General features: G+C 38.3%; 1 protein-coding gene across 2 annotated transcripts in view; it reads left to right on the top strand.

The window, feature by feature from the left end:
- Window positions 1-12,434, top strand: part of EGF (epidermal growth factor) — an 81,997-nt gene that overhangs the window by 16,537 nt on the left and 53,026 nt on the right. For both annotated transcript variants that reach the window (XM_036227621.1, XM_016140827.2), the window contains exons 2-5: window positions 2,332-2,531; window positions 4,582-4,763; window positions 5,181-5,408; window positions 6,155-6,357. In XM_036227621.1, the coding sequence (XP_036083514.1) occupies window positions 2,332-2,531; window positions 4,582-4,763; window positions 5,181-5,408; window positions 6,155-6,357 (813 nt within the window). The remainder of the gene's footprint in view (window positions 1-2,331; window positions 2,532-4,581; window positions 4,764-5,180; window positions 5,409-6,154; window positions 6,358-12,434) is intronic.

Below are 12,434 nucleotides of genomic sequence, written 5' to 3'. Positions count from 1 at the left end.
TAGAATAGACTTATGAATTTGATAGATTTGCTAGTGTCTTTGGCTTTCTTCCTATATGTAAAAACCCAGATAAACACAACATAATTATTTCTTCATTAGTTTATTTTAAATTTTGTGTGTCTATTATTTACAAAGCATTCTCTATGTTCTGTCTGAAAGAAGGGATCTGCAAAAGACACACACGCACACACACACACACACACACAATACCCTGTGGAACTCTTTTGAATGAACAATTTTGGGAAACACTGAGTTAGATAGTGTCTAGGGTCTTCCAGTTCTAAGAGGCTAAGATTAAAAACTCTACATATTTAATTTGGAGTACCTTTCTTTTCTCCTTTTTGTTTTCTTAAAACTGGAAAGCTCCCATTTAGTTACATTTTTAAATGAATAAAATGCTTCTTGATCTCATTAGTGTACCAAAGCATTATAAAATTAATAATATATGTTGGAAATATTTACTTAGTTTATAGAGAATACATGACACACATTCCAAAGACAGGACTCTTCAGCCCATAAGTTAGAAGCTTCTGGTTTAGGGTGCCTTTTCCTGTGCCTTCCTTTTCTCCATGATACATTGCTGTAGGAGAGCTGAGCTATGCCAACATTCTAGTCCATGGGCTCAAATATGAACTGTGGCACTAAGCTATGGTCGCAAGAGCTTGGCTGTGGGAATAAGCAATGAGGAATTACATGTGTGTAGGGCTCTACGATTAATAAAATTTTGGGGGGTTTATAATTTCATTTATTTTCCTGATAATCCTCTGATATGGGCAAGGAGGTCCTGGGAGATGTCCAGAGAACGAGTGGAGCCAGGACAGAAAACTGGGACTGCCAGCTCTCAATTTCATACCCTTTCCATTTCTTCTCTGATTCCTCCGATTCCTCGACTGGAGTGAGAATGGAGAATGAGCTCTCCTACACATCTGTGCAGGGGGGTCTTGTGTTGTGGAAAAGACATGGGAGGAGTGATTTGAGCCGATTCCCTTAGACATTTATGCTGGCACCTATTTCACACTGTCATGATTTTACACTTCTTCCTTCCTTGTGTCTCTACTCCAACATGTTCTCTAAAGCAGAGATTATGTTTTCTGGCTGTGGAATGTAATCCCCGAATAAGAGGCCATTAATCCATCATCTCATCATCTTGTTTAATCTTTAGAGCAATAAACACATATATTATGTTATGTAAAGGAATTAAAGTTTAATGTGAAAATAGAGTGCAATAAACCCAGCAGAGAAGTGAGAATCTGCTCGAATTGTATCTAATCCCCCACTGATCCCAGCAGTTCCATTGAGAGGCAGAATGGCAGGAGCCTCCTCATCCTCAGACAGAGGAGACCAAAGAAACTAACGTGGCTGCAGGGGATGAAGATATGCCCTCGTATTGGAGCATCAAAAACTCTGTGTGGAGTCAGCCAATAACTTATGCGGAGGTTACCAATGAGAAGTATAGGGTTCTCAAACAAGCGTTGAGTGGTTGGGAGTCAGAGTGGGTAGGTAGCCATCACCTGGAACAGGACAGGACCCAAGGTGTAGGGTTAGGGTATGTGGCGATGCCTGCAGGAGTCAAGACATGTACTGAAGTCCGCCACCCAGATTTAACAAATGAAAACATAGGGCACCTAGTTAAATTTCAATTACATGTAAACAGTGAATAATTTTTTAGTTAAGAGTGTCCCACACAATATATATATATATATATATATATATATATATATATATATATATATATATATGCAGTTCAAATTTAATCGAACATCTTGTATTCTATATGGCAGTGCTAACAGGGACAAAATATTTCAGAGCTTTCACAAGACAGCATTTCAATTTTTTCTTCTTCCACTGAAGACCTCTGGTTTTCACCATCTTCTTGCATGTCATGATCCTGAAGGCTCTTCATAAGTGAGACTAGAGCAGAGGGGTTCATTAGAAAGTGGTAATATCTGTAGTATTATTTCCAATTTGCATAATTAGAATTTACATTCATATAGACTCTTTCCCCAATAGAATACAGTAGGTGATTACTTTTTGAACATAAAATGGCATTGTATAGATAAGAGAAGAAAGTGCTTTTCTCTTCAAATAGTTCTTTTTTCATAATTTGGCATGTTCATTTCTTACAATTTGTGGAGAAGAAAATTTACAAAATTAATTGCAAACATCTATAGAAACACTATATTCTCTACACAATAGTCTTTATTTAAAATATAAAACCAGGAATTAAAAGATGAATTCTACTTGTATTGGTTGTCATGTGGAATTATTTTGTCTAAATCAGATAAAATATTATTGAAAATACACAAGTTTGGTTTTCTTCTTCCCTTTCAGGTCCTGCACCCTTCTTAATTTTCTCTCATGGAAATAGTATCTTTAGGATTGACCTGGAAGGAACTAATTATGAGAAATTGGTGACAGATGCTGGCGTATCAGTGATCATGGATTTTCATTACAATAAGGAAAGAATCTATTGGGTAGATCTAGAAAGACAACTTTTGCAAAGAGTTTTTCTGAATGGGACAAGGCAAGAGGTAAAGTATCATTTCTCAAGGTATTTGTTGGACTTTTGTATAGACTGACAAAAGTGATACAGTTAATTTGTAACATATAGATAAATGAAAATTAAACTACACATCAAGCGTGTCTGGCATTTGTTGGTATTTATTTAATCTGCATCTGTGGCATGTTATTGAATAGGCCCATGAATGTAGCACTGACATTCAGATCTTCCCAAAAAATAGAAAGTGAGAATGTCAATGTAATTTTGAAAATATGTAAGTTTATTAAGTCAAATAGATGATTTACATGATTATTTCCTATTCCAGTTGTTCTCAGCTGGGAATATTTTGCACTCAGGGTATATTTGGCAATGACTGAAAACATTTCTGGATGTCACCACTGGATTGGGAAGGAGGGAGGATAAGCTACTGTCATCTATCTAGTGGGCAGAGGCCAGGAGTCAGCCAAACATCTTACAAGACGCAGGACGGTCCCCACAACAAAGAATTTTCTGGCTCCAAATGTCAATCTTGCTGAGGTTGAGAAACTTTCTTTCATCTGTCTAAAATCTCTGTCACAGGTTTTGGCACCTGATATTTAGGAAGAAATTTTTTTCTTTTTTTTCCTCAAGATGTTTGCACTCTGAAAAAAAAAATTAAGCAGATGACAGATATAAAGTATTTTGCTTCAGGTACACACAAAAGACCTTTAATCCTTCTTTTTAACTGGTAGAGTCCTTAAATAAGTCCCAGGAAAAATGTTCTCTCTGTTCCTGGGAGATGGATTCCAGAGAGAGTGTGACTAGAGAAAACTTCAGCATTTATTCCCAGCACAAAGTGCCCACTGATTTTTTTTTAAACCAAACCTTCTCCCTGTAATTATTCTTAAAAGCATCAATAAGGTGCTAATTTGTTTGATCACATTTTATAATACTTGCTAATCTCACTTTTAACAAGGATGGCTACTCATTATTCTCCAGCCATCTGCAGAATAGTTTCAAAATCTTAAGTCTAAGAATCTGGAGGGTTTCCTGTCACATAACAAGAAAAAAAGTTAAACAGTGGTGAATATATGTCAAGTCATCAGGACAGGATTGGCTGGTTGCCTCAAATTGACCATAATAGTTTCTCCTTTGAGTTAAAACATTGTGTAGGACAACCATTAAAGTGGAAACAATTTACCTTGGTGAGCTGTAAGTTAATATATTGACAATTGGTTAAACGAATTGGCAAGATTACTCTGTTTTAGATGTAGAAATAGTACAGGCTTATGAGAATATTTGACCTCTGCCCAAATGCATTCGGTGACATTAGGTCAGTAGCCGGAACTCAGCTAAGGTGGGAATATTTATGCTGTTGGAATCTGCAACCATACACATCAGGGCTTCTCTCCACCTCCCACCCTCCACCCTGCAAGAGGACCGAATTACCTGCATATGATGGAATTAGGAGATAACAGCATTTTTTTGTTAGGTGGTTTTCAAATGAGAGAGCAGGAAACAGTGCCCAAGAGGCTCGAAGAAAAACCCTTCTCTTTAGGTCACAGGGTCATCATGCAAAGACACTGAGGGTTGTAGAAAGGGAGGAGCCTGATGGAGAAGGAGGGGCTGGAAGAAAAGTGGGGTCCCTAATGAGAAATTTATCTGCTTGGGGAACTCTGTGCACAGACTTCAAGGAGATCTTGCCAGAATTTGGCAAAGCTTGGACTTGGTTCAGGCGAGAATCTGGAAAATTCCAGTAGCAAGTGGAATGAACTGTCTTTAAGGTAACATAGAAATTCCACATTTACTATAGTTGAAATTATTAATACATCATGGTTGATTGCCTAATTTCAATAAGTATAAGATAACTTTCTAATTCAAAGCTATGGTATAAATACTATTCCCAGGTATATTCACATGGAAGAGTTAATATTACTTCATTACAATGATGGCACTGTAGCTGTGATTACATTTTCATTAAAATAATTTTGAGAATCCACAAAAATGACAAGTGCTTAAAAGAAGAGACTCATACATAAAAATTTTTTAAATTGTTGTAAATGGGGAAATAGTAATAACAATTTTGAAATTTGGTTTTACAGAGAGTATGCAATATAGAGAAAAATGTTTCAGGAATGGCAATAAATTGGATAAATGAAGAACTTATTTGGTCAAATCAACAGGAAGGAATCATTACAATAACAGATATGAAAGGAAACAATTCCCGTGTTCTCTTAAGTGCCTTAAAATATCCTGCAAATGTAGCGGTTGATCCAGTAGAAAGGTAAATTCTGCTGTTTTCAGACACTGAGATATATTTCAAAGTCTGATGAAAGTTCACAGAATCACAACATTTTGACTCAAAGGGACCTTCTCATTGAGACCAAAGCCCTTTTTTTTAGTACAAAAAAGCCATTTCCAACGGGACGCTTGCCTGGATTTGAACCATGACTGGCTCCCTCTGCAAACAAATAGCCCGCCTGACGAGCATGGTTTCCTGCTGAAGAAGCATAATCCTCCTCTGACTTGAAATCACACGGAAAATCCATAATAGGGCAATAAATATTTGTTGAATTGAATTTTTATTCAAAATAGTCAAACTCATCGTATGCAGACATCTAGGGACTGCTGAAACCCTGAGAGTTGGCCATTTAAGTGACCTTTGAATCAATTAAATGTCTGTGTAATGTGTTTGCCCCAGGTTTATATTTTGGTCTTCAGAGGTGGCCGGCAGCCTTCAGAGGACAGATCTCAGTGGTGTGGAAGTGAAGATTCTGGTAGAGACGGCAGAGAAAATAACAGCTATGTCGTTGGATGTGCTTGATAAACGGCTCTTTTGGGTTCAGTATGACAGAGAAGGAAGCAATTCTCGTATTTGTTCCTGTGATTATGATGGAGGTTCTGTCCATTTTAGTAAATATCTTTCACAGTAAGTTTTGCTTTTGGTATGAAATGAAACAATTGCCATTTGAAGTTTGTGTGATAAGTTAATTTTACATTTGCCAGTTAAACTGATGTGTGGTTTAGCACAGATTTTAGATTTCAAAAGACTTGAGTCCAAGTCTCAGGTTTACCATTTATTAGACAAGTGACTTTGGGCAGGTAAATGACTTCTTTTATCCTCAGTTTCTTTTAATGTGGGATATTAATAGTACCTATTCTTGGGGTTATGGGTAAAGTTAAGTAAAGAAACACAAGTGAAAATAACAGATTTTTAATAACAAGTTTTCATGTGTTGTTTATAATTCTTTTTGGAATTTTTATGTCATATACTTGTGAAGCACCTATCTTTCATTTGATTTGCTATTTTGCCAGTAACAGACTCTCCAGCTTGTGGCAAGAGATAGATATTAGCCAAGTGTGAAATGGACAAAACCAGAAGTCACTCTTATCCTGTTTCTACTTTCTTCCCTATTTTATTTTCATTACACTTATGTGCTGGTTAGCAAAAGAATGAGATAATGAATCTAGAGTTAGAAATTATATCCTATTAATTCAGATTATGACTACATAAATAAATTTTTAACTTTAATACCTGTTTCTAAATATAAATGAAAAACAATTGTAAAGGTAGTTGAGTAAAATTCATACAGTAAATTGAAATAAAGTGAAACTTTAATAAGCCTGGGAAGAAATGTTCTGCCATTCTTTATTTTTTTTTCTATTGTTTTTTAGGCACAATTTGTTTTCAATATCCCTTTTTGGTGACCGAATCTTCTATTCAACATGGAGAAAGAAGACAATTTGGATAGCTAACAAACACACTGGGAAGGATATAGTTCGAATTAACCTCAATGCATCATTTGTACCACCTGGAGGAATTAAAGTAGTGCACCTGATCGGACAGCCCAGGGCAGAGGATGATGCTTGGGCATCTGGTGAGTCATCTTTGACCTTGAACAAGGTCTGGCACTTGGTCCCCACCTATCCACTTGCTTAAACCAGACACTTAGGGGGGTCATCCTTGATTTCTCCCGCTGCCTTATCCCCGGTTTCCCATCTCCCATCAAGTCCTTTCAACTCTACCTCCTAAATACATCTCCAGTGCCCAATTCTCCCTTTTCTGCCACCACCATAGTCCAGACAACTGGCGTTTCTTGCCTGGCCTATTGTAGTAGCCGCTCAACTAATCTTTCTGTTTTCCCTTCCTGTCTTTAAATAGTTAATATGATCCATGAGCTCCCCTGCTTAAAGTCCTTCGAAAGCTTCCCTTTGCATTTAGATTGAAACGTGACACTTTCCCAGGCCTATCATCAATGTTTGACCACCCTGATCTTGCACTCTCTCTCCTCCGCCCCTCGCTGGAATCTAACATGGGACTTTCCATCATTCCTCAGGCATGCGCGGCTCCTTCACACCATTACACTTCTGTAGTCACTCTTCTCTCCGCCTAGACGTCTCTTCAGTTCTGAGCTTAAATATCATGTCCTCAGATAGGCCTTCTCTGGGCTTTCAATCAAAGTAGACCCTTTACCTATTTTTTTCTCAGTACACCCTTCGTTCAACTTATCACAACGTGTAATTACATATTACTTTGCCTTCTTTTTGATTTTCCTCCCACTTGATTATAAATGCCATGCAGGCGGGGACCATGTTTGTTATTTATTTATTTGTTTAAACCACCCTATATTCGGTGGTTATTTTTAAATAAAAAATTTTAAATAATGTTAGTAAAATAAATGGATCGACTGAATGAATCTAGTCACGGTCCCAAAGTTTTATTTTTAAATGTAGTCTTTTCTGTTTAAATTCTTTAGCATGTACTTTTTTAAAGGTAGAGTTCTCAATATGGCTTATATACTGCATAAAAATGATGTTGCAATAACATTTGCTTTACGTAAAAGTTTTATTTTAAGAAGGTTTTAATATATCTTTATTTTTATCCCCAAATAGCCTTGTGAGGTTTTGAAGCAGAGATGGAGTTGTTTGTTTTCTTCCTACTTGTTGGATGTCACTGGGGGTTGGTGATAGTGTGGGTAATGGTAGGGACTGTGAGGCCCTACCACAATTCATATACAAATGTGTTCGTACCTGCCCCAGACATAAAGAGCTGTGGAGACCGAATAAAATGACAAGCATGAGATTTCCGAAGGAAGGCTAGAATCTAGGGCGAACTGACATTATTATTTCTTATATCCTCAAGGAGGTAACTACTACTGTGAATGCTTTTATCTGATTTCTTTAAAAACTAAGATAGAAACTATAATGTAACTTGTGTAATGACTATGCTTTCAATGCAAGTAATGAGGAACTGCCAAGAATAAAAAATTCCAAGTGATGAAGCATTTAGTCAGATAAGTTATTTTTTAAAAACTCGATTTACTTGATTTTACAAAGCACGTGTCATGGGAAATGAATCAACTATGGGTTGTAGCACAACATTAAATAGCAACAACCTGTTGGTAACACTATAAAGTAGATGGTGACCATATGCCAGATATCTTCCATGGGAAATTTTGACTCAAGCTGTCTTCACATTCATTGCCCAAGTGGTGATGACTCACAACAAAATGAGAACCAACAAGTACTCTGAATAAGTAATTAGACATCTCATTCATAATATAGACATATCCATCCGTATCCTCAGCAGCATCCCTTACATTTATATGTGACCTCATAGTTTCCGAAGCATTTTTATGGGCGTTATCTTGTTGATTTGTCACAGCAACATTGTAAGACAGAAAGGTCAGCAATAATTGTGCTTATTTCATAATCGAGAAATCTAAAGCCTAGAGAAATAGAGTGACTTTTCCAGGATTTCACAGTTTATTAATGATGAGGTTTGGGGGAAAAAAACATCCCTGGTCTGTCAGTTGAGTGTTCTTTCTACCATCAACACTTTAACTCTTCAGAGTCCTTCATTATTACTCAGCCTCCATGATAGGGAGTTCAAATAGGATAATTGAAGCATGAATTTCAAAAGAAAATCCCTAATAATTCATTACAGAACGGCTTCACAAAATGTGGCAAGTAATAGAATTTGGTTGGGAAGCCGCTGCCAGCTGCAGAGCTACAGGCAAACCTGGAATCTAGATGGCAAGGGGCAGTGGGGATGTTGGCTGCAGTTACTGACTAAGGACATGATTCACATGCATTCCAAGTGCAAAGAACTTTCGCCATCAAGAACCATTACTTTAGCCAACACTAAAGAGGTTTAAATTGTTTTAGTGCCTTGTAGAGCAGAAATTCTTTACCCGAGGTTTAAGATGTATGAACCTCTTGACTGTATGTGGTAGATGAAAATACTCAGCTGTCTCCCTAGGAGATGGTATATGACTTTCATCAGGTTCTCCAAGTGTCTGGCATTTAAAAGCTTAACTTCTCTAGAGGACGGGTGGTTCCTCAGGTGAGGTGCACAGTAGCAGTACTTGGGTTTGCAAAGCATTTAGTAGTGAGACTACTTCAACCAGGAGACAACTGAGAAAGGTCATGTAACCTGGTAGATATTATTTTCGTTATAAAATGTGAGTCTTTGGACACATAAGAATATCAATAAACTGTGCTAAATGCCTCCACTACTATTTATTAAACCATGTTCTACAAAACACTGACTTCGTGGGACTTAGTGGGGTTATTTGGAGGAAAAAAATATTTCAAGGCAAAAATGATTTAGACAGGCTGGGTTAAGTAAGTTTAAACAGGTTGTTTTTTCTCAGTGACCCCTCAGAATCACGCGTACAGTTATGTGCATTGTTAATCTCTAAGGGCCAGGCAACCTGTGGCGTTTCTCTAGTCCATTTCCTGTGCAGCAGCCCATTTGACTCCAGAATTATTATTATTCCAAACCCTGACCTCTTTCTTGAGATCAAGACCAATTTTTTAAAAGAAGAAAAAGATTCAGAGGCATAGCTAGAGTTAAGTTGCTAGGATTTGCTACAGAGTTAAGCTGCGGAGAAAAGTGATTGAAAACATTGGGGATTTATTCAGAATATACAGAAGAAGTAGCCCTGGCGAAGACCACTGGCTGACCAAGGTCGGGGCGGGGCTTACCAAGGCAGCTCAGCGCTTGGGCAAAAAGCCTCCTTTGCTCTTTAGCTGAGGCCTGGGCTTGCCCTGCGGATTGGCTGGTCAGTGAGGATCTTCCCGCAGCTGACTGCTGAGCCCCAGTCGCCATGGTTGAGCCGCAGTTTCCCCATGAGGCTGGTTCCCTGATAATTTCAACCAGTTTTCTGAGACCGGTCACTCTGGTCCCTCCTCCAGGCCACACCTGCTTGCTGTCTGCCCTCTCCAGGCTCAGGGTGCCGCAGTGGGTACATGGTATGTATGTACACACTGAGGCTCAGTGAATATCAAGGCCCGCATGTTTAACTGCCTTCTGAGCGTTTTTGCTTGGGTTTCTTACAAGTGCTTCAGGTGTAAAGGAAATAATTGACATAGCGACTTTCATGTCCCTTCTCCCCAGCTGCTCTCCCTCCAGTTTTCGTACTGCAGTGAGTGACATCTCACCTCCATCTCCCAAAGCAGAAATCTAGGAGGTGCCCTTCCGTCCCTCTTCCTTCACTCCCACCCCATGAAATAAATCTGCAGATCCTAATAATTCTACCACCTTCAATCTAACCACTTCTCCTCTCTTGGCAGCAATCCCTCCCCAGTATCTCCCATATTTGTACCCTGCCTCCCCTTTCTGTCCTGCAGAGAGCATAACCCTTCAAAATGAGGGCCCAATTATGACATCCCTTGGTTGAAACCAATTGACAACTCTCATTGCCAACAGTGAAAGTCCACTCTTTATTTAGCCTATTCACAGGGCCCTCTGCTCATTTCTCAGCTTCACCTCTCACCATTTCCTGCCTCACTTCCTGTGCTGCAGCCATCATCAAAGACTTTATTTCCTCTCTCAGGGCAGCCTTGCTCTCTCTTCCAGGCCTTTTGGGAGGCCCAGGAACACTCTTTCTTCTTCTCTGTGCTGGCTCACTGTCCTCATCCCCTGAGAAACAGTTTAAATGTTGCCTTTTTCAGGAACACCTTCCCTGACCCACTCACAGTGAGCCCCAGTTAGCTGTTCTCAGAGAACAACAGATATCTCTGTCACATAGCACTGTATCATGCTTTGCTGTAATTGTCCACCTCAAACTTCCTTGGTCCTATGAGGACAGGGAATACAACTCACCTTTGTACTGCTAGTGGCCTGAGGACGTTTAATAACAATTGGAAAAAGAAAAAAAAAAACAACAAATAATAAAAAAAAACACCCTTTGCCACTCTTTCCTCTAATATCATAAGGAGCAAGTTCTAAGAACATTTAATATCTAAGTATGTGTTGCCTTCCTTACACCCTGGCTTTGGTGAGACAAAGGTCTTCATCAGGGCTGTTCCCTCTCATATTCTGGGGATAAATTGATTTATATCTCAAGAAAGTGATCTGGGCTAAAAATTATAGAGTGGGTGGCACATGAGCTGCCACATAGAATATAAAACAGAAAAGTGCGACAGGTTGTACCAGCCTTAAAAATAATAGAAATAGCCATAATTATTGAGCATGTACAGAATTATCTACTCTGTGATTATTCGTACCATTTTATAGATTAAAAAGCTGAGGTTCAGAGATGTCGTGATAGCTTGTACAAGGTCACATTGTGGTGGAATTGGGATTTGAACCCAGGCAGAGTGACACCATGCTGTCTCCCCAACTCAGTCTCACTATTATCTATCATTTTGTATCTTCGATTTCACCTTATTTATTTTGGGATAACATGTAATTCAGCATATTATTGTCTATCGATGGCCTGCTGGTGGCTGAATGTTTCAGTTTGCACAGATCATAGGGTCAAATCTCATTTCTCTCTCTTAAAATTTTTTTTTTTCCCCATTTCAGGAGCTCCGAAAATCTCTCTCTGTCTCTTTCTTTCTCTCAGACACACACACACACACACACACACACACACACTTACTCATTCACTCACTCACTCACGCACTCACACTTCTCTCCTACCTGTCTGAAAACAGACACAGAATTGATCTTACATTTTCGTTGGCATGATTAAATTCATTAAGTAACAGTGCTCTCCTGGCTTCCTTGACACCCATAGTTTTATTTTAACCTCAGAGCCAGTGTGTGGGAACCCCTTTATATACAACCGAATGACATTATTTCAAGCTCAACTTCTGGGGATTTTGCAGCTAGTTTTACTGCTCACAAATTTTTTTTAAAGGTGCAAATATTTTTGCTTTTTTTCTGTATTCTTTTAAATGTGGATTCTAGTTTTAAGCTCATAAGAGTTTCAAAAGCATATCCTTTGGAAAATGAAAGGTATCTATGATCAACATGGTACAAAATTTGCATTTATTTCATGTGCAAAAAATATCACTAAATTTTCTTAATTCTGAGAGGTCATGAAGGAGGATTGCCTTCTCCTGGAAATGCACCTGCTTACAGAAGTGATTGGTATAGGTAAAGCTGCCTAGATAGGACTCTGATTCATTCTGATTATGTTATTGCTGGAATGTCTACTGTAAACCCTTGGTTATTTGAAAACCTCTGGAAGAGAATCATCCTAGATATGTATTTTTTTCCCACATAATTTTTTTCTAAATTTTTATTGTGGTAAAATACACATCACATAACATCGACCATCTTAGCTATTTCTCAGCGTATAGTTCAGTTGTATTAAGTGCATTCATATTGTTATGCAGCCATTACCACCATCCATCTCTAGAACTCTTTTCATCTTGTAGAACTAAAACTCTATACCTACTACACTGTAACCGTTCTGAGCTCCCCCAGCAACCATCATTCTACTTTCTGTCTCTATGATTTTTCTAAGTATCTCATATAATGGAATCATACAGTATTTGTCTTTTATAACTGGCTAATTTCTTTCAGCCTAATATTCTCAGGGTTCTACCATGGTGTAGCATATGTCAGAATTTCCTTCCTTTTCAAGGCTAAATGATATCCTATTTTATGCATAAGCCACTTTTTGCTTATTCATTTTTCCACTGATGAATGGTGAAT

The sequence above is a fragment of the Rousettus aegyptiacus genome, unplaced genomic scaffold (assembly GCF_014176215.1).
Source record: "Rousettus aegyptiacus isolate mRouAeg1 unplaced genomic scaffold, mRouAeg1.p scaffold_m13_p_10, whole genome shotgun sequence".
NCBI lineage: Eukaryota > Metazoa > Chordata > Mammalia > Chiroptera > Pteropodidae > Rousettus > Rousettus aegyptiacus.
This window is presented reverse-complemented; position numbering and strand designations above follow the sequence as displayed.